Raw genomic sequence first — 22,426 nt, forward strand, 5'->3', positions numbered from 1 at the left:
GGCAGAAACTGCAGTGCTTTTTACCACCTAGCCTCAGAAGTCAGGCACCATCTAACACAGTATCTGTTAGAAGTCACTGGATCTAGTCTACATTTAAGGAGGGGACTAGGCTACATCTTTTGAAGGGAGAATTGTTAAAGAATTTGTGAACACATTTTAAAAGTACCAAATCGGGGCGCCTGGGTGGTTCAGTCGGTTAAGCGTCTGCCTTCGGCTCTGGTTGTGATCTCAGGGTCCTGGGATCCAGCCCCGCGGGCTCCCTGCTCTGCTAGGAGCCTCCTTCTTCCTCTCTCACTCCTCCTGCTTGTGTTCCCTCTCTTGCTGGCTGTCTCTCTCTCTCTGTCAAATAAATAAATAAATAAATAAATAAATAAATAAATAAATAAATAAATAAAATCTTTAAAAAAAAAAGAGTTAAATTTCTTCAAGCTTATGCTCTCCTTGCTTGCTGACCAAAGTCCCCTGGTCTATAGCAGAACCAGGCTACTTTCCTTGAAATTTGCAGATTTGACAGATGTGTCAGAGACCATCTTCCCTGTCCAGGTGAAGCTGGAGGGTTTTAAAAGAGAGAGGGCTAAGTGCAGAAGCAGGTGACCAGATGCTTAGTCATATGTTAAAATGACCCTGAAGAGACTTGCTGGCATCAGCAGCAGCTGTTTTCAAGTGTAGTCGGGCCTTATCTTCAGGGAAAGTTTGGTCCTCACTCCCGAAGGCCAGTGATGCCTGTCCTGTAATAAATCTACCACAAACATACTTTGCCTTTTATAGTCTTTATCTGAAAAGGCTAGTATCTGATGCTTTTGCAGGTCAGCTTTTCTTGCTATGTTTGCTGATTTTTACCTATCATTTTAATCTCCTTCTCTGGCCTGGTTAACTTTTGCAGTATACTGGACTTTTTAATGAAAATGTACGTGTCAATAAATTGAGTTCTGTAATATAGTACTTTCCTCCAAATGGGGTAATACCTTAATTCATTTCAATTTTCCTCTCAATTTTTAGTAATGATTCAGGTACAAAAAGGGATTGCCTATAATACAAACAACAGGAGAAAGTACAACTTCCATTTGTCTGTCTGGGAAGTGGACCCTGATTCGTGCCGGGAATCAAACACTACCTCACTAGTAGAAGCCTGTCAGGATCAATGTCACCGGCCTACCTTTTCATTGTTTCCACAACTTCCACTTTTCCACAGGCATTAGAGTAAGCAAAACTCAACAGTTCCCGTTTCCCAAATGTGTGCTCTATTTTTCTGCCTTGATACAATTCTCTCCACTTGGGATGCCCACTTACCCCTACTGAAAGTGAAAGAAAGGAGACTCCCAAAGACTTAGGTTAAAAATTCCAAAAATATGTTAGATAACAGATCAAAAAGCGCACCAAAAACAATGCGCTTAGAGTGGCGCCTGCGCAGAGTCGCGGGGAAGGAGCCAGCGGGCGTGCGCGGGGCGGGGCGGGGCGGCGCATGCGCGGGGCGACCTGGGGCCCGTGAGACGCTCTGGGTCCCTCCTCCTCCTCACGCGGTGGTTGTTACTCTAGCTGCCGGGCCCTCGCGAGGGTGATGGATTTTGAGAATCTTTTCTCCAAACCCCCCAACCCGGCCCTGGGTAAAAAACCGACCACGGACTTTGATGAAAGGTGATTCCCCATCTTTTCATGCTTTGATCGCAGGGCCCCAGCCGGGTTCCGCCTTTTTGTTCCATTCGGAGGTCGCTGGGGCCGCGTGTGGGCCACGCCGCTGGGTCGCGCGGGGAGTGCGTGGGCGAGCGCGTGGGGTCTGCCTGGCAGGTGCGGGGGTCGGACGTGGAGCGGTCGCTCTGGGGCCGCGGGGATGGAAGCCGGCAATAGGGCTACGTTTGTAAGCCGCCACGGCCGGGACCCTGCTTGAGGGAAGTAGCGGGGTCCAGGCGGCGATCTCTTCCCTTTCTCGGCGCTCCTGACCCTCTAGACCCGGTTAGAAACCTCCATGTGTTTCCACACTACTCGTCCTTCCACCGGACCGTCAGCTGCAAGGGGACAGATCATTTGTCATTTCTCACTGACACATGCTAAACACTTTTTTTTTTTAACCGAAACCCTAAGTTCATTAAACAATGAGGGTAAATAGTGAATAGTTTGCCTTTAGTTCATTGATTTGCATCAGAAGACCCTAAAGACCATACTAAAGCAGCAAACACCATTTGGATGTAACGTTTTCTTTAGGTAGCGAAAGGAACTGACACCGCTGGCCAAATGATGCTAATTTATTGATCTCATTTTTAGAGACGTGTATAGTGTAGTTTGTTTACACCCAGATATTCATTTATATTTTTTTTGTTTGAAGTGCTAAACACCAACTTCTAAACCTGTGTGTTTTCCCCAATTTCCTTAAGCTGAAACCGAGACACAGCCTTTTTGTTCCTTTATTTCTCTCATTCTCAGTATATCTCTTATTTTGGTTGATTTTTACTTACCGATATCACTCAGATCTGTTCACTTCTCTTTGTCTCAGATAACTTAATTAAAACTGTTAACCTTAATTCAGGCTACCATCAAGAGTTTTACTAAGTGCTTTACATGAAATATGTCATTTAATCTTAACCTTGAAGAAAAGATACTGTCCTTGTTTTTGCATATGAGAAAATTGAGGCACAGAGAGGATAAATAACTTGCCAAGATTGCAGTGTAAGTGGCAAAACTAGGCCTAAGTTACCCATGATTTGATTTCTATGTTTCTAAGGCAAAATAACTAACATAAGATCTATAAATACTGAAAAGAGACAGACTTTAATTACTTGCAGATGATAATGATCCACCTACAAAGGAAAACAAGAGGAATGTTAATAAACTATTAAAATCCATAAGAGAATTCAGCAAGGTGAATCATCACGAGACAATAGCTGCATGTTAGAAAACAATAGCATTTATCAATTTGAAAATGTGTTGGACAGAAGATTCTTCACAAAAACTACTGAAATACATCAAAGACGCTTCTCGATTTTTGCCCAGATGTTAGGTGTAGAATGCTATTTAAGTATGGAGAGCATCTATGAACTCTTCCTTGTTCATATCCTTTGCCTGTTTTTCTTTTCTTTGGTCCTTCTCTTTAAAATTTTAGAATCTCTAATCTGCAGATATTTTACTTTCAATTTGGTGTTTATCTTTTGACTCTGCTTATGGCATTATTTTCATTGCATAAAGGGTTTTTTGTTTGTTTGTTTGTTTGTTTTAAATGAGGTCGCAGGAATCAACCTTTTTTGGTTTCTGGGTTTTTTCCTAGTAATTTTATTATGGGATTACTCATTTCTTGAGCACCTACCATTATCCTAGGCCTTGGGGCTATAGCAATAAATAAAGAAAAGATAAAAATCTCTGTATTAATAAGATTTATCCTCCCCCCGCCACCGACAATGCATAATATATATAGTGTTTTGGGTGATGATAAATGCCATGGAGAAAATGAAAACTGGGTAGGGGGTTAGGAAGGGAGGATGGGATGGTAGGGAGAATGTAGATATTTTAAAGAAAGTAGTTAAAGCCTCAGTAATATCACTGATAAGTAGTATTTGAGTAGGGAGGTGAGGAAGATTGACTTCTAGCAGAGAGAATATCAAGGTCTTGAGGTGGAGTGAGCGTGGTATGATTAGTGATGGGAGCAAAGTGGCCAGAATGGCAACTGGAGTGGAGTTAGAATAGCAGGACTTGAAGAGAAGTGGGACTTGAGAGGTACTTGGGGGTAGGGTCAGGGAGGCAGATCATGTAGGGACTTGTAGATGCCATAAGAAGGACTTCGGCTTTTACCCTGAATGAGGTGAAAGACTAGTGGAAGGTTTTCAACAGAGAGTGACATTTTAGCAGGGTCATTCTGGTTGTGTTGAGAGTAGAATGTAACAGGGCAAGAGGAGCTTGGATCAAGAAGTGCCCAAGTAGAGATATATTTTGAAGATAAACTGGATTTTCTCACAGATTGAGTGGGGGATATGAAAGGAGTATAAGTTACTTCAAGGTTTTGGGTCAGTATCATTAGAAGGATGGATTTGCTGTTTAAAGTAACCGGAGAGGGGCACCCGGGTGGCTCAGTCGGTTGAGTGTCTGCCTTTGGCCTAGGTCATGATCCCAGGGTCCTGGGATTGAGTCTGGCATTGGGCTCCTGCTCGGCAGCGAGTCTGCTTCTCCCTTTCCCTCTTCCCTTCTCGCCACTCATGCTCATGCACACGTGTGCTCTCTCTCCCTCTCGCTGTCTCTCAAATAAATGAATAAAATCTTTTAAAAAAATAACGGGAGGATTAGGTCAAGAGTTCAGTTTGGGCTCTATTAAAAATATGTCAAGTAGCTATCCAGGTGGATGTGTTGATGAGGAAGGTGGCTTTGCCTGCCTGGGCTCAAATCTCAGACCTACCAGTTCAGCAGGTGTGTGGCAAGTTTTACAAGCTTTCTGTAATTCTGTTTTCTCATCTGTAAAATGGGCTTTTAACCACCAGTGCAGTGCATATGCCGTTGGGCTGTTGTGATGTGGGTGATATGCATGGACTGGCTTCTGGCGCAGGGTGAGCATAATGCAAGTGCCAGCTGCCGCTGGTGCTGCTCTCGTAGGCATTATTGTCACTACTGCGTTGCCTCAGGAGAGCCCGCTTCCTATGATAACCGGAGCAATGAAGCTTCACAGCATTCGGTTTATTGGCTCTTGTAGCGATGGCTTCTGTGGAGGTTCACAACCTGGTACCTTATCTGATAGACGAAGCTCTGAGGCTCTGACTAGGGACATATGAGCCATATGCTGTTAGATTGGATGAAGCTCTGAAGCCTGAGCTCCTCCTGTAACTTTGCAAGAAGCTCAGAGCCACTATTCACGTTTTTGTGCTAGTAGTGTATTCCGTTTGTAACATGTTTTTTGAGAATGTACACATTGCCTCCTCCTCGCCTTGATCTGGCGCGTAACTCCTGTCTTGAGCTTTTATTCACTAGCCACGACTCGTCCAGACACAATTGCTTTCAGCCCCCTGTATTTATGGTGTAAGCTGTCATTTAGATTTACCTGTAAATTTCAGTGACATCTTTGTTCACTAGCTTCCCATCTTCATCTTTCTTGGGTTCATTCTTAGTTTTGGTAGAATATCGTCAAGTCATTGTTTCAGACAATGTCTCTCTGCATATTTAACTTCTCAGTCCTTGCGAGTCTGAAAACAACTTTTCTTTCTCATCTTCCCACTTGAATAAAAGTTAGGCTCTCGCCTGACCTTGAAAGGCATCTTGCATTCTACCTGAAATAGTATTCTCCCTTATGTTCCTCTTTATTTGCTAATTTTTCTTTTTTCTTATTTTAAAGATTTTATTTATTTATTTGAGAGAGAGATTGCATGGCGGGGGGCAGAGGGACAGAGACAAGCAGGCTCCCCGCTGAGCAGGGAGCCCAACTCCGGGCTCTATCCCAGGACCCTAGTATCACAACTTGAACGGAAGGCAGACGCTTAACCGGCTGAGCCACCCAGGTGCCCCACTAACTTTTTTAAAAAGTTGATTTATTTATTTATTTTGAGTAATCTCTGCACTCGTCGTGGGGCTCAAACTCACAACCTAGAGATCAAGAGTCATGCACTGTACTGACTGAGCCAGCCAGGCACCCCTGTTTGCTAACTCTTACATATCTTTTAAGCTTAGAAGACCTTTGACCCCCAAATCTAGGTTAAGTGTTCCTCATGTATGGACCTGTGCTTATCATACTATATTAAAACTGCTTTTTTTCCCTTCCAAGCACATAGAAAGTTCTCAGAAGGTAGGGACAAGGTCTTTTTCATTGTTGTATCCCAGGATTTAAAGCCTACAGCCTAGTATATGGTGGATACTCAGTATTTGTTGAATGGATGGAGTGATGAATGAATGGGTGGTTTATATAGCTTCTGTTACTAGGACGTGAAGGTTATGTAATCTAAAATTTTAGCTTTACGATTTACTTACAAACACATGTTGACATGTACTGTTCATCATAAATTTGTACATTATTCCTTGGAGTGTTTGGAGTAGACTTTGAATTTGGAATTTCTTTGAGGGCAAGTAGAAGAGAAGCCAAAGCCATGAATTTTAATGCTATGGTATGAACCATTTTCAGATTGAAAAAACTCTTGTGTTATTTGATATTTTTGCTGCAGAATCGATGATGGAATATATGATACAGAAGTTGAAGAAACACAAGGAGAGAAAAGAAAATGGGAAGTAAAACTGGAATGTGAGCAAATACCTAAAAAAGTAAGATTAAGTTGGCATATTGAAAAAACAGACAAGAGTGGGTATGAGAAATTTGTTAGGGGTCCTGTTTGTCCCAGTTTAGTCAGCATTGAAGACCTAGTTGGCTTATATCAAGGAAACCTGATAACACTTCAGAAAATTTATCATTCAGAAACTTTAGTCTTTTAACATGATCTTTTTTAGTGTATTACTTTTATTTTGGTTTTCCCTGTTTCTGAAATGGGTTGTAAACCGTTTCAAAAACTTCTCATTTCAAATTAGGCCACAATTTTTAAGCGTTTGATTTATTTGCCAGCTTAGCTAACCTTAGTGATTTACAGCTTACAGCTTGTGTTACTTTGCTAGGACTGCCCTAACAAAGTACCACAAATGTTGACCTATGCAACAGAAGGTTCTTGTCTTTGTGTTTCTGGAGACTAGATGTCTGTTATCAAGCTGTTGGCAGGGTTTGTTCTTCTGAGGGCTGTGAGGGAGAATCTGTTCCATGCTGCTTGTGTAGTTTCTGGTGGTTTGCTGGCAATCTTTGGTGTTCCTTGGCAAGGCTTCCAAAAGCATCACCTTGATCTTTACCTTCATATTTGAATTCTGTTCTCCCTATGTGCATGTATCTGGGTCCCTTTTTATAGGGACACCAGTCATATTGGATTAGAACTACCCTAATGACCTCATCTTAACCAACTATACATGTAATGGCCCTATTTCCAATTAAGGCCACATTCTAAGGTTCTGGCTGTTAGGACTTCATCGGGAGAATTTGGGGAGGACACAGTCAACCCATAACAGCCAATATCTGCTCCTCTCTTGCCTCTTCTCTTTTTAAACTTTTTTTTTATTGTGAATTTTAACACACCACAAAATGATGAGTTTGAATTGGCAGTGAGACTCAGGAGACACAAATAGGCTTTAATGTGATACTCTTATACCTAGCTTTATAAAAGGGTGCAGGACAGAAAATACAACAGGTATAGCATCTTTGTCTCCTCAGCAAGCCTCTTAACTACCCACGTATGTAACTTCTTTCGCCTTTTGGGGCGTGTATGGCAGTTGTGGACAAGAGCCAAGGTCTTAACACTGAAAAACTGTGGCCTGGATATCTCTCTCTTTTTTTTAAGATTTATTTATTTTTTTGAGAGAAAGAGAGCATGTGCACACAAAAGATAGAGAGCGAACGTGAGCACTTGGGCACGCACGAATGGGGGGAGGGTCAGAGGAACTTCAAACAGGCCCCACTTTCAACATGGAGCCCCGCTCAGAGCTTGACCTCATGACCCAGAGATCATGAGCCAAGCTGAAACCAAGAGCTGGACACTCAACTGACTAAGCCACATAGGCACCCCTCCCCCCAATTTTTTATACTATTTTAATCACATAGACCCCCATCCTTCATGCCCACTTAAAGTTATGTGTAACCCAATACAGGAGATAGGCAGGTAGAACATGCTACAATTATTTTAAATAGATTGCAATAAACAGTTCTGTGAGTAGATGGACACCTGCATTATTCCTAAGCAGGCTTGCTTCAGCCCAGGCCCTTTACTCACAAGTGCATAAAACATTAATGTACAGTATCACAGCTGATTAAAAAGAGAACACCAGGTAGAGACTTTGCCAAGTCAAGAAAGAACATTACCTGCAAAGCCTCTGATGCCTTCTTTTTCAGTCATATTTCTTCGTTTCCTGCTAGAGATAACTAGAGTCCTAACTTGCATGCCGATCACTTCTTTGCTCTTCTTTACACTTTTAGTTTTACTACTAATGCTGTAATCCTTAAGAATACAGTTTTTCCTCTCCTGTTTTTATACTTTATAGAAATAGAAGAATATTGTATGTGTTCTTTCTGTTGTGTTTTTTCAACATTGTATTTATAAGATTCATAGATGTTGTGGTGTATACTTGTCTATTTCCTGAGCTGAATAGTATTCCATTATTGAATATACTAGATTTCATGTTTGGTCTGATTCCCATTTTGGGGGGTTATGGGTAGTGCTGCAACATTCTTTCACTTGTATCCTGTAGCACATGTGCTCTGTAGTTAACCTAGGAGTAAAACTGCTGGGTCTTAGAGTATAAGCATCTTTGCCTTTCCTTTAATGCCAAACTGTACTCCAAAGTGGTTCTACCAATTTTATTCCCAGAGCTAGTGTATGAGAGACTGTATTTCTCCTGCTCCACACTTGGTATTGTCATCTGTCATAGTTTTCGCCATCTGGTGAAGCAGGTCATTGTAACTAAGTTTGCATTTTCTTGATTACTATTGAGATGGAGCATCTTTTCATATGTTTGTCCATTTGGATTTCCCTTTTTTTGATGCCTTTTCAAGTCTTTTTGACTTCTTTTTCTTATTATTGGTTTGTCTGTGATTTTTTTTTCTTGTAGTTATTTTGGGTCATAAAGGTTTTTTTCCCTTCATTGTGGGTTGTGTGTTGCAAATATCTGCTCATTTTGTGGCTTTACACAATGGTATTTTTTAACTAAAAGTTCATAATTTTAGTGTATTCAAATTTATTAATTTTCTTTATAGTTAGTGTTTTATTTAAATATCCCAAGATAATAAAAATATTTTACTATGATGTCTTCTAAAAGATTGTTTTGCTTATTGTTTTGCTTTTCGCATTTAAGTTTGTAGTCATCCGTAATTGATTTTTGTATCTGTATACTGTGAGGTCGGGGTGACAAATTCTGTTTTACTTTTTTCTTTTTCTCTGTTATCATACCCAATTGTTCCAGCACCATTCACTGAGGGAAGAGCATTGTCTTTTCCCCCATTGGTCTGCAGTGTCACCATTGTCAAAAATCAAATGTTCATGTTTGATGGGTTTGTTTCTGGACTCCATTTTCTTCCACTGGTTTATCTGTCTAGCCCTCCCCCAAGACCTCACCATGTTAATTACTGCAGCTTTATGAGTTCGGATGTCAGGTAAGCAAATCCTCTCACCTTGTTTTTCTTCCTTAAATGTCTTGAATATTCTTAGCCCTTTGCATTTCTTTTTTTTTTCCTCTTTTTATTTTTATTTGCATTTATTCTATGCAGAATTTACTCCTGGGCCATAAGCTTTTGTTTCTTTGGTTTCTTCTGGGATATCTTTTTCTTCTGTGCAACCTCCTCTTCTTGTTTAGGAACAGTGTGCTCTTTTTCAGTAAGGATCATCTCGATGTGGCAGGGAGAGGTTATGTGTGAGTTAATCCGACCACGAGCCCTGTAAGTTCTATGCTGTATCTTGGGGGCTTTGCTCACCTGGCTGTGCTTAATGACCAGAGAGAGAATCTGCCTCTAAACCCTTAAGTTCAGCATTACTCTCTGCATTTTTAAGCATGTGCAGTAAAAATTCAACACTCTTCTTGGGCCGCCGACCCTGTGTCCAGCGCCACTGTTTGGCCTGGGCGCACCTACCAACTCCACCATTGTAGTGACGGAATGGTACACACTGCTTCTGCCAAGTGGCATCTTTCAGGTACTTGCTGGCTTTTTGGATGTGCATACCCTTGATGGCCTGGGCAGTTTCATGTGTGTTCTTAAAGTGAACACGAAGATTTGAACCTCTTGATTTGCATGATTTTGTAGGGTTTCCTGGGTCGAGAGAATAGCGAACCATTTTCAGAGGTCACCTCAGGCCACTTAGGGGAAGAGAGACCTTTTGCATTTCTGTATGAATTTTAGAATCAGTTTATCAAGTTCCTTGGAAAATCCTGGTGGGATTTTCATTGGGAATGCATTTAATCTACAGATCATTTGGAAGAGAATTGACATCTTTAGAATATTGAATTGTCTAATCTTTAGGTCCTCTAATTTCTCTTAACAGTGTTTTGTAATTTTCTTTGTAGATGTCTTACATCTTCCATACCTTTTGTTAGGTTAATTGCTAGGTGTTTGGTGAGGCTATTATAAATTATGTCTTTTTTTATTTTTTTAATTTTTAATTTTAATTTTTTAAAGATTTTATTTATTTATTTGACAGAGAGAGAGACAGCCAGCGAGAGAGGGAACACAAGCAGGGGGAGTGGGAGAGGAAGAAACAGGCTCATAGCGCAGGGGCCCAATGTGGGGCTCAATCCCACAACGCCGGGATCATGCCCTGAGCGGAAGGCAGTCGCTTAAACGCTGTGCCACCCAGGCGCCCCAATTATGTCTTTTTTTAAAGCATCATTTTCTAATTGTGGGTTTCTCATAATTTAGCTATTCAAGAGTTCTTTCTTGTTCTTTGTTTTGATGTTATAGCTTTCTAGCATCTTTTTTAAATGTAATGTCTTGAATGTCTTTATGGTCTGTTTTGCAAATACTTAACTCTGGTATTGTAGTGTGAAAGCAATTATTATAGCGTATAAATGAATGAGCGTGGCTGTGTTCCATTAAATTTTATTTATGGATGCTGAAATTTGAATTTTATATAACTTTCATTGTCATGAAATGTTATTCTTTTGTGGTTTTTTCCCCACCCATTAAAAAAAAAAATCTAAGGACCATTCTTAGCTTGCTGACTATTACAGAAATAGGTGGTAAGATGGATTTGGCCTTGGGGTCATAGTTTAAGGACACCTGCTCTAGATTTTTGTCATGTGTTTTTGTGTTCCTTCATTGTCCCTTGATTTAAGAGAGGCCGGAGAGTTGGTGGATGGCCTTCACTGGTGTGTTAGTGGGCCTGTGTCTCTATAGGCTTTTCCTCCAGATGGGAAGCCTGATGGGGCGTTCAGTACATGGATGAGCTGTGTGGGTAGGTGCGTTTCCTCCAGCATAGTCGTTCTTAACCTTGTTTGTGCTATGCACTCCTCTTGGCAGTCTGGTGAAGCCCATGGGCCCCTTCTCAGAATAATGTTTTTAAGTGAATAAAATGAAATATGTTGGTTTACAAAGGAAATTTATTTTGAAATTGAAATTTATTTGAAATTGAAATACGATGATCAAAAAACAAATGTGGAAAGAGTAATATGTTCTTCATTAATGCACTAAGTAATAAGAAGGTCTAGCAGTAGGTCTAATTGTTGTAACTTTGACATAGTGATGAATGTAAAAGGTATTTTGAGATTTGCAACAACTGTAATGTGATATATGAAAGTACCTGTGATTCTACCAGTGACGGCGGCAGGTACTGTTGAGACTACTGTTTGTTCCCTGTGTTCAGAACAGGAAAATGCTAAATGTCAACTTAGAGGTTGGTGGAAATAATGTGTGATTTTTATTCCCATTCAAGTTCATTGAATTCTGTGTGTAGAGCCCTGTGAGGAGTCTCTTCTGGACAGCAGGGTAGAGCCTGTCTTGTAGGTTGAATGGATGGAGTATATTTCTGTTGGGGGTTGCTCCCAAATGCCAGAATGTGGAGGACTTCACTCTGGGGTCTTAGTACCCACACAAGAAGATTTGGTTTTATCAGACGTTTTATTCAATTTCTTTATTCTCTTTTTTGCTTGGGGTAAATTTCTGTTTGAATGTATCCTGGTGAGGGACGGGGCAGAGAGAATTCGTTACAATTGCTTTGTCTGTTTTTATGTAGAGTTTTAACTCATCCTTTCTTATAGTCCCATTTCTCACACTCCAACTGAAACCCAACCTTCCAATTATAACTTGCTTTTTGTTTTTCAAAAATTTGCCAAGAATTTGTTAAACTTTTCTCAATTACTGATGAATGTACTTCATGTCCTACCCCCCATTAATATTATGAACCTATGTTTACATTTCTGTACTTTTATTTATTTGGAGTCTCAGTAGGCCATACTAGTTCAGTAAATCCTCCTGAATTAGAAATCTTTTGCGTAAAAAAAAACTTTATTTAAGCTCCTTCATTAAAGGGAAAAAAGTTGTATATTTGTATACTTTCTAAATTTTGTAGAGAACAACAGATATTAAAGCAATGAGTTTATAGTTAGCTGCATGAAGAAAAGTATTAAAGCAATCATTTGTATTATGTGTATTTCATTGCCCTCTGAAAAGAATCATATTGATTAGTAATACTGATCTCTAATGAATAATAAAACAACATAGTTGATGATTGTCCTGTTTTTGTTCATGTTGCCATGTCGTCTCATCTCTTCATTTAATACAAATCAGATATGTTATCACCTTTTAAAGGGGGTCTGCTTTGGTACGTATTTTGTGTGTAAGGGAGCATTTAATCACTCATTTGGATCATTGTGATATTTTGATTCTGTGTGTTTGACTAAGCCAAGGTTTATGGGAGCTGTTGCATAATGACTTTCCCTGTCCCCTCTAAATAAAATTTAAGGCCAAAAACCTGGTGAACATAATAATTATCACAAGAATTGGCCAGCTTTCTCATAAAGGACCATGTACCGCATCTTGTCGACTTTGTGAGCCATATTGACTCTGTCACAACTAAACAGGTGTAGATAACACGGAAGTGAACGAATGTGTGTGACTGCGTTCCAGCAAAACTTTAACAAAAACAGAAGGCCAGATTGACATCTGCCGACCCCTGACCAGATGTTATGTTTACAAGTTTGTTCTATGGTATTAGTTTTAAAAGGTGCTCTTTCTTGAAAACTTGGAGACAAGGAACTTGGTGGCCTGATATTGTCAGATTGGTTGATGGTCTTGTCTGGTGTAATGAAGATGAGGTAGGTGTTCATTGGGGCCGTTGTCAGGTTAGGAAACTTTCTCTTCTTCACGCAGGGAACAAATTCATTTTATAGGCCTCTGATCAATCCTCCGGTGGTACAACTCCTAGCTTTGAAGTTAACATCAAAAGTAAGCCATTAAGTTGGACCACCTAGTATATTTTATCATAGCAGTTCTTCTGGTTTGCTTTTGGTTGTTTTTGAATCTGCTGCCTTCATCAGTTATGTGAAAGTAGATAAGAGACCAGACCCCAAAGCATGTTCTGGAGAAGGATCATTGGCCAGTTTAATGGTAGACATGTTATCTCTTCCTGACATCAAAATAGGAGCCTTTTGGCACTTGGATATTTTTTTATATAAACCTTTTAATTAAAATGTATCATACAGGGGTGCCTGGGTGGCACAGCGGTTAAGCGTCTGCCTTCGGCTCAGGGCGTGATCCCGGCGTTGTGGGATCGAGCCCCACATCAGGCTCCTCCACTGTGAGCCTGCTTCTTCCTCTCCCACTCCCCCTGCTTGTGTTCCCTCTCTCACTGGCTGTCTCTATCTCTGTCAAATAAATAAATAAAATCTTTAAAAATAAATAAATAAATAAAATGTATCATACATACTAACTGTAATTATACAGCTTGATACCCTTGTGTCACCATGTGTAGACATGTATGCCAATACTTGAAAATTCTTGTACACAAAGTACTTTAAGTTGTCTGCTGTCATCATCTCAGGCTGACTCAGGGTCAGCTACCATACCTGGCTTCCCGTCCAGTGGGTGCCTGTGTTTGCCTCTGGTGCCTTGGGGCAGCTGCAACAACAGAGTTAGAAAACTGTTTCTGAAAGTAAAGTTAACTTGATTACGGAGAACTGGGCAGTTCTTTGTTGCTTGTCATCAGTGTACGCCCCCAATGCTGTGAGTTAGAATAAGGATAGGCTTTGCTAGCTGTGATATATCTTAGTACAGTGGATTTTCACTTGGGCCATTACAGTTCACTTATTCTTTAATGAAATGATGAGTTATTGAATTAAACCATTTAAAAGTGTAGTTGATGCAAAGGGAGAAACAAAATGTGAATTATATTGTAGTTCTATCAAATTATATCAAATAATTAAGATTTGGGGTTTACTCTTTTAATTCAGTAAAGCACATCTGGTGTACAAATTCCGAATCTTCCATCAGATTTTTTTTCAGGTGGATATGTTGTGTTGGTTTTTGTTTTTGTTTTTTTTTTTAATTCTGGAAAATTTTAAAAATATAAGAGTGGAAAGAATAGTTATGTGAAACCCCATATACCCACCACGCAACCTCAACAATGATCAGTTTATGGCCAGTCTTTATTTCTTCTTTATAACCAGATTATTTTGAATATGCCAACTTTTTAAAATTGAAAATTTAATTTTTCCTTAGTTTAGGCACTTTGGGAACTCTACAACATCACCGAAGAATCTGCAATATAGAAAATCAAGAAGTAAAGACTACGATGTATATAGTGATAATGATACCTGCAGTCAGGAATCAGAAGATAATTTTGCTAACGAGCTTCAGCAGTATATACAAGCTAAAGAAATGGCAAATGCTGCTCAGTCCTCACCATTTCCTGAAGAATCAGTGAAGAAAGAGGGAGCGAAGGATACACAGAAAGGTAAGGGTGAAACTATTCTGTCATTTAAAGTTTATCTAGAGAATCCGTCACAATTGTCCATATATGGACTGGGGTTTGGGGGAGGGGGGAGATTTTCTCCTGCATTTTATCTCATAGTAAGATCATGCTTTCCATGGATCTTTATACCAGATGTGAGCTTGCACAGCCTGAGATGCACCCCCTGCCGACCCCCAACCTGGTCATTCAGCACACAAAGCTTAGGTTACAAGAGGAGAGTACAGGAGGGTTATCAAAGGCCACGACTGCTTTGAAAGGGAGAATGCTAAATTCTTTTTTTTTTTTTTTTTTAAAGATTTTATTTATTTATTTGACAGAGACAGCCAGCGAGAGAGGGAACACAAGCAGGGGGAGTGGGAGAGGAAGAAGCAGGCTCACAGCGGAGGAGCCCGATGTGGGGCTTGATCCCACAACGCCGGGCACGCCCTGAGCCGAAGGCAGACGCTTAACCGCTGTGCCACCCAGGCGCCCCGAGAATGCTAAATTCTTGACCTCTGCATATATGAAGGACAAGATGTGCCTGTTTGTACTGCTGTCGGTTTAGAGAAGAATTGACTTAATGTCTGACACAGTGGTGTGTCAGACTATATATTCTTTTAGATTACTAAAATGAAATTTAGTTGTAGATATGAGGACAAATGACAACTACAGATGAAATTAATCCTCTCGTTTTACTGCCTTTTTTTTTTTTTAATACTCTTCTTTTATTTTCTAATGTGATCTGTGCACTCAACGTGGGGCTCAAACTCACAACCCCAGGGTCAAGAGTGTATGTTCTACTGACTGAGCCAGGCTGGCTCCCCTGTGTAAAACGTTTTCAGTGAAAACTCTGACAGTAGCATGGGAGGTCATTTTAACCACTTGAAGCTTTGTCTGCTGTAGTGCCGTGGCAGTTGCTAATTAGCTCCATCATACTCCGAACTCTTCAGGAGGATCTGGCTTGGGGCAGGCAAGAGTCGGACGCCTAACCGACCACCCAGGCCCCCATAGAGTATACTGTACACAGCTGCTACTGTGCCTTCATGTTCTCATAAATTAAAGTTAAAATTTTAACACTTAGTGTCTAAGATTTAACACATAAAATGAACTTTCTTGTTTTTAGCAGTTAAACAAAAAACAAAAAACCTTAAAGCTGTTCAGAAAAATGGTAAACAGAAGAAAATGAAGCGAAAACGGGCTGGCGCTGGACAGAAAGGATCAAACGCTCCAGTGCGGAACAGTGGCTCACGGGAACAGGTACAAGAGTGTAGGCACGCGGGGGGACGCCTGCATGCTGCAGAATTCTTGTCTTCCACCTCTGCGCGAGCCCAGAGCAAGGCTCTCTGATGGTGAAACATCTCCTCACCGTCAGTGCGCGCTCCATGTTCTTCCTTGTCACTCTCGCAGCTGCCTTCCCTCCCGCTCGTTAGCTGCCAGCACCTGTGCTAAGGCTTAGTGTTGTACCTGTTGACCTGAACACATGCACACAAGTCCCTTGCCTTTTCAGTGTTGTACTGTCGATGACTGGAAAAGCAGGGGAAGCAGGGAGAAGATAAAGTAGCCAAGAGAACATTTCAAAAATCACAGAGTCTTATAGAGTTTCTGCTATTGTGGTCCCTGTGGACATTAAAAATAAATATTTCTGAGCATTGACCTTACAAAACACCCTAACCCTCCTGGTATTTTGATTTTGCTTTGTAGAAGTTCCTCTTCCCTGGTCTGCAGATGTATTCAGGATAGGACAATAAGGACTCTGCTTTTCTGAGGGCTTCTAAACTAGCCTTTTTTGTTAGGCTTGGTCCAGAAGACAAGAGTTAGGGGTGGTAAAATATTAGAAAGATCAAATATTATAGATTAAAATATATTTATATAAAATCTTGCCCTGCTTCCATTATTTTACAGGTGAGGACTCTGAAGCCCTGGGGGTTCGGGTAACTGCTCAGAGTCACACAAGGCCAGGCCACAGCTGGAGCTTTATTTCCTGACCCCCCCTCCCCCGGGGAGTATTCCCTGTGATTCATTTGGTTTACACTGACTTAAATGATTATTCAGCTGACAGCCCTTCTACATAAGGAATGGATATAAACATGTATGTTAGAATTTAATAACCCAGTCAAATAAAACCAAAGATTTACACTGATGCATCTTTATTAGACACATAGTTTTGATGGTGTTAAGTGGAAACTTGACATTATTACAAAACAGATCACATTAATGTAGTCAGGTCCCTTCTTTGCATATACTGATTTTCTAAAACTATTCAGAAATTTGATATGCAAAAGCTATAAATTGTACCACAAGTTAACACACTAAAAATGGTTTATGTTCCTAAAAGAGCTAAAATGTATTATGAAATTCCCCTTTTGTCTTTATATAAAAGTCACCTTTTGTTTATATATTTCTGTTGCCACCTTTGAGGTTATATTTGTAATTATGTTTGTTAACTTGAGCTGGTTATTACTCCCCTCTGTCACTCAGTGAGCTTCTCATTGAAATTAGCACGCCGCTTTTGGTTCATCTTACGGTTTCCAGCTTTGTCTCCATTGTTCTCAGGAGCCTTATTCCTAGACTTTGGTTTTTTATCACAAGTAGTAGCACTTTCATTTAAAAAATTTTTTTAATCCAATTTTTAAAAATGAGGGCAAAGTACAATAAAATATTCACATTGTACAAACACTAATATTCAATGCTGGAATGCTATTATTATTGGCACAATATTTATTTTTTAACTGCTGTGCAAAAGTTCAAATCTTACAAATGAAGGCCAACTTGGAAGAGTCACTTTTTAATGTTTTAAAGGTGGTTAAAATAATTTAAATTTCTCTTTCTTACATTTAGTTCTTTGTCTTTGTTTTCAAAGGATGATAAGCCTAAAGAGAAGCAGCAGCATGTGAGAATGAGTCAGGGATTCATCAGCCAACATACGGTGGAACGCAAGGGGAAGCAAGTTTGTAAATATTTTCTTGAAAGGAAATGTATTAAGGTATAAAAAACTAAGCAAAAATATACTAAAATGTAAGGTATAGCAAAAAATGTACTAAACTCCTCTTTCCCTTGGATATTCTAAAAGCATAGCTGTACATTTTTATAATGTTTCCTTCTGAAAAAGGTTCAACTAGAAAACTTTATTGAAATATTCTTTTATGTTTAAGAAGATACTTTTTAAAAAATGCTTTGTGTTGAAGATGTTTAGGACTTAACAAGATTTTAAGCAGATATGCGTGGTGTGGTTATAAGATAGCTCTTTAAGAATTAGACTGTAGTAAAAAAAAAGTTTTATACTTTAATGTTTCTAAGACTTTCTGAAATCATTTGCTTATCTTAAGCTTAGTAGGCGTTGAATGACTTAATTATGAGAAATAATGCCTTTTCCACGTTCCTTTTGGCCCAGGGAGACCAGTGTAAATTTGATCATGATGCAGAGATAGAGAAGAAGAAGGAAATGTGTAAGTTTTATGTACAAGGATATTGTACCAGAGGTGAAAACTGTCTGTATTTGCATAATATCCTTTATCACAAGGTGGAATAACTTTACTTTTTCTAAATATTTACACGAACATTTTAAATACGTATACTTTTGAATGAAACCCGTGTTTTAGCTGTGGTAAAATTATGTTATCCAACCCCAACTCAGTATCAAAGTGGTTACATTGTACAGATTTTTTTTTTCCCCAACAAAGAGAAGATGGATTCTTTCACCTGGGCAATATAGTAGCAGGTTCACGAGACCTGTTCAGCCCCCAGAAAGACTCAGAATTTCTGCTGTGACATTAACTAATTGTGTCTATATTCATATAAGCTACTTTGTTGTTTTTGGGGGTTTTTTTTTAATGATTTTATTTTTAAGTAATCTCTAACCCAACATGGGACTCAAACTTACAACTCCAGGGTCAAGAGTTGCATGCTCTACTGATTGAGACAGCTAGGTACCCTCATATAAGCTACTTTGTTAAAAAAGAGGGGGGGCAGGAATTACATAATTTGGGAGTACTTATTTTCTGTATATTCTATACTGAATAGAGGCTAATTGTCCCTTAATTTGGAAAACAGCCCTAACTCTTTAGTGCAAATGGTGCAGACATGTAGAAACATGGAACATAAACACTTTAGGATAATAGAACATTTGGGCACCACAAAAGTTGTTTTCCTTCAGTCATTCAATAGAAGGAAGCTCAAATTCTAACTTGAGAGTTTTTTCCTAGAAAACAATATTGAAGTTGTTTAAATTGATCCTATTTTAAACAAGCCTTATATCTGAAGGGTTCAGATTTGTAAGACCTATCATTGTTATTGACTTTGATTCCCCCACCCCAAAAGAATGCCTTAAAAAATAATCACATTTCTTAAAGTATTTAAAATACACATCCTTTTCTTATATCAGTGAAGTATGCCTGTAGTTTATTATAAAAATGGATATGAAGGAAGAGTATCCTGTGATAGCCGTTAAACTTGATTTAATAGTTATTCTAAAATTATATGTTTCATGTAATTCAGTTAATAATCTATTGTCTCATATCTTAAGTAGAGAATTTAGTGTTTCTACCATTAGGAAAGGCCTTGATATAGGGAAAATAAAGTCAGTAAGTTAATAACAAATTATTTTATTTGGATTAAAGTTGTTCTCTTCCTTAACATTTGGGTTACATGAATATCCTTGCAAGTTTTACCATACAGGAACAAAATGTTATCAGGGTGAATATTGCAAGTTTTCACATTCTCCACTGACTCCTGAAACACAAGAATTGTTGGCCAGAGTAAGTACAATTTTAATTTTTGTTTTTCTTTTTTATGTTTGAACTGAGGGTGAGAATTTTGAAAACACACTCTTCTTTAAGGTTACCATATGGGATATATTAGGACTGACAATCTTAGAATTTAGTTCCATTTAGAAAATTATTATTCATTTGTATATATTTTTTTGTAGCTTAAAGGAAAATTTATACTTATTGCAGGTGAGAACATTCCCGTTTATACTTACACAAGCAATAAGTATAAATTAGAACGTTCTTAAAGCCTTCAACGTAGTTAGTAACGTTGGTAGCCAAGCTAACCGGGAGAACGAGTACTCCTGTTATACTCTTAGAAGGAGAGCTAAGAATCACTGGGTGGAAAATATTTTTAGTTACATTAAAACATACTCAAGTAGTTATTTCAGAAGTTTTCTTCACAGGGTGCCTGGGTGGCTTAGTTGGTTAGGCATCTGCCTTCAAATTGTCATGATCCCGGAGTCCTGGATTCGAGCTCCATGTTGGGCTCCTTGCTCAGCGCTGGAGCCTGCTTCTCCCTCTCTCTCTGCTCACCTCCCTTCGTGCTTTCTCTCATTCTCTCTCTCTCAAATAAAAATCTTTAAAAAAAAAAAAAAGTTTTTCTTCAAATATTCTTTCAGTTCATGAGGAAAGATAATTGAAAAATAATAGTCATTTATATTCTTTTGTTTCTTACATGTTAGTTGGAACTAGTGTGTTCAAAATTAAATTGAAATACAAGTAAAAATAAGAGATTCTCCTAGAACCAAGCCATACCATCTTTCAGCGTATCCAGATATTAGAAAGTCAAAAGTGCTTATTTCTGGATATTTTTAGGTTGTAAAAATGAAAGCTTATCCTGGAATAAAAGTCATATCAAATATTTTGTTATTAGTATGAAATATATATGGAAAAAAGATAGATGTAAAGGTCGTCTTTTAGGCCTTATAGTAAATATTAGATGATTACTAGGATAAATAGTATTGGACTCACTAAGCAATTACAAGGGCATTATGATGTACCTGAATTAGACATTGATGCATAAAAATATTATTTTTTTTTCATATTAGGTTTTGGATACTGAAAAGAAGTCATCATGAAAATAAAAGGCATAAAAAAGGTAAAATTAGTATTTAGCACATTTCTTCTTTATTCGCTGAGACATCTCTAGAAATTGGCTTGGAAATGTAGGACTTTTCCATTTTCTAAAATATAAATATTTTCCTTTATCTTCCCCTGCTAAAAAATTATAAAATACTTGATACATATATATCGATACATATGTCCGTCTCCTTGGACCTGCTTCCGTTTCTTGGTTTATCACTGTATTTTGTATTTTTATTCTCTTCTTTTGTTTCTTTGTAGATTTACCAAGTGTGTATGATGCACTAAACAGTGTATTTAGTTTTGCTTGTGTTTGGATTTTATTTAAATAGTTTGGATTTTATTTAAATAGTTTGGATTTTATTTAAACAATAAATATTCTGTGTCTTTATTGGTGACTTGCTGTTTTCACTCAACATTACACTTATTTTTTGGAGGAGGGTGGAGAGAGAGAGTGGGAGCACAAGCAAGCGAGCAGGAGAGAGAGGCAGAGTCAGAGGGAGAGAGAATCTCAAGCAAGCTCCATGCCCAGTGTGGAGCCTGATGTGGGCTTGATCTCATGACCCTGAGATCATGACCTGAGGTGAAATCAAGAGTCAGATGCTGGACTGACTGAGCCACCCAGGTGCCCTTCAACATTATGCTTCTAAGATTCATACATGTAGATGCACATAGCTCTTATTCACTAACTTTTACTTTTATGTAGCATTTCATTCTGTGAATATGTTAAAATTTGTTTAGTTATTCTACTGATGGACATTCAGGTTATTTTCAATTTTCTAATATAAAGTATTATTATAAATAATTATAATAATATATAATATATATATGTCTTTTGATGTAGATGTGTGTGAGTTATCCTGGCTATAAACCAAGGGAAATTTAAAATTTAAGATAATACCGATCTTGGGGCGCCTGGGTAGCGCAGTCGTTAGGCGTCTGCCTTCGGCTCAGGGCGTGACCCCGGCGCTGGGATCGAGTCCCACATCGGGCTCCTCCGCTGGGAGCCTGCTTCTTCCTCTCCCACTCCCCCTGCTTGTGTTCCCTCTCTCGCTGGCTGTCTCTCTCTGTCAAATAAATAAATAAAAAATCTTTAAAAAAAAAAGATAATACCGATCTCTTCTAAAGTAGTTAGAACAGTTTATACTCCCACGACTGTACGAGAAGTCCTGTTGCTGTATACTTGCCAGTGCTTCGTATTGTCAAGACTTTCAGTTTATTGGGCATAAAAGTGATTTCACATAGCTTTATTTTCATGAAATCAGCATCTTTTCTTATGCTTACTAGATTTTGAGTTTCATTTTTGGTGAAGTCCTTCCTGTATTTCTATTGGGCTGATGTTTGTAAGTGGATTTAATAGATTCCTGATGTAATCCTTTGTGAGGTATGTGTGGCGGGTCTTCTCCCATTTTGTGGGCTGTCTTTTCAGTTTTTCTGAGGTGCCTCAATGAGCACAATACTTCTTTTGGCAATCTTTCTAAGTTTTGGAGTTTTGCTTTTTACATTTATTTTTTTACTCCTTTGGAAAAGGTATTAGTTAACAGTTGCTGCCATATGGTGTTAACAACCCAAAGCCTCTCCATAGCAAATAAAAATAAACATTTCTTTCCCATGCATCTGCAGGTTGGTTGGGCGTCGGCTGGTCTAGGCTGGCTTTGGCTGGGTTGGCTCTGCTTTGTAAAGCAGGTTGACTAGGACGGTTCTGCTCCACGTTCGTCTCAGTCCCCTCTGGGACCAGCGGGCTAGCTAGCTGGGATGTGTTCTTCTCATGGCTTTGGCGGAAGCTCAAGGCTGTTTGCATCACATTTACTCACAAATTACTGGCCTAAGTAAGTGACACAGCCAAGCCCAAAGTCAAGAAGTAGGAAAGTACACTGTACTTAGTAAACTTTCCACGTGGGAGGCGCTGCTAAGTTACATAAAAAAGAGGGGTGGTTGTGGCTATAGGGAGAAAAGAATTAAGATTAACTGATTTCTTTTTGAATGGTATGTGGTAGGGACCTAATTTCCCCTCTTTCCTTGGCTGGATAATCAGCCTTCCTGTACCATTCAACTGAAAAGACTGCCCTTTCCCCACTGGTCTGTAATGCCTGCCCCCTCTACTATATATAAAGTTTCCTTCAAACAAAGATTGATTTCTGGGGTATCTTTTCTGCT

At 39.0% G+C, this 22,426-nt stretch overlaps 1 protein-coding gene and 1 pseudogene across 2 annotated transcripts; one reads left to right on the forward strand and one right to left on the reverse strand.

Moving 5' to 3' along the window:
• Window positions 1–1,473: 1,473 nt before the first annotated feature.
• On the forward strand, window positions 1,474–21,197 carry ZC3H8 (zinc finger CCCH-type containing 8). 2 transcript variants are annotated; one of them, XM_034659523.1, is made up of 8 exons: window positions 1,474–1,635; window positions 6,123–6,219; window positions 14,189–14,423; window positions 15,547–15,677; window positions 17,281–17,403; window positions 17,812–17,923; window positions 19,065–19,174; window positions 20,236–21,197. In XM_034659523.1, exons 1-8 carry the CDS (start codon window positions 1,559–1,561, stop codon window positions 20,263–20,265), a joined length of 915 nt encoding a protein of 304 aa, XP_034515414.1. In that variant the 5' UTR covers window positions 1,474–1,558; the 3' UTR covers window positions 20,266–21,197. The 2 variants fall into 2 exon arrangements, with proteins under 2 accessions (XP_034515414.1, XP_034515413.1); XM_034659522.1 differs by having other exon boundaries at window positions 15,544–15,677; window positions 20,236–21,196.
• On the reverse strand, window positions 9,254–9,812 carry LOC109490407 (annotated as a pseudogene).
• Window positions 21,198–22,426: the final 1,229 nt, after the last annotated feature.

Source organism: Ailuropoda melanoleuca, chromosome 4 (assembly GCF_002007445.2).
Source record: "Ailuropoda melanoleuca isolate Jingjing chromosome 4, ASM200744v2, whole genome shotgun sequence".
In the NCBI taxonomy this organism is placed as follows: domain Eukaryota; kingdom Metazoa; phylum Chordata; class Mammalia; order Carnivora; family Ursidae; genus Ailuropoda; species Ailuropoda melanoleuca.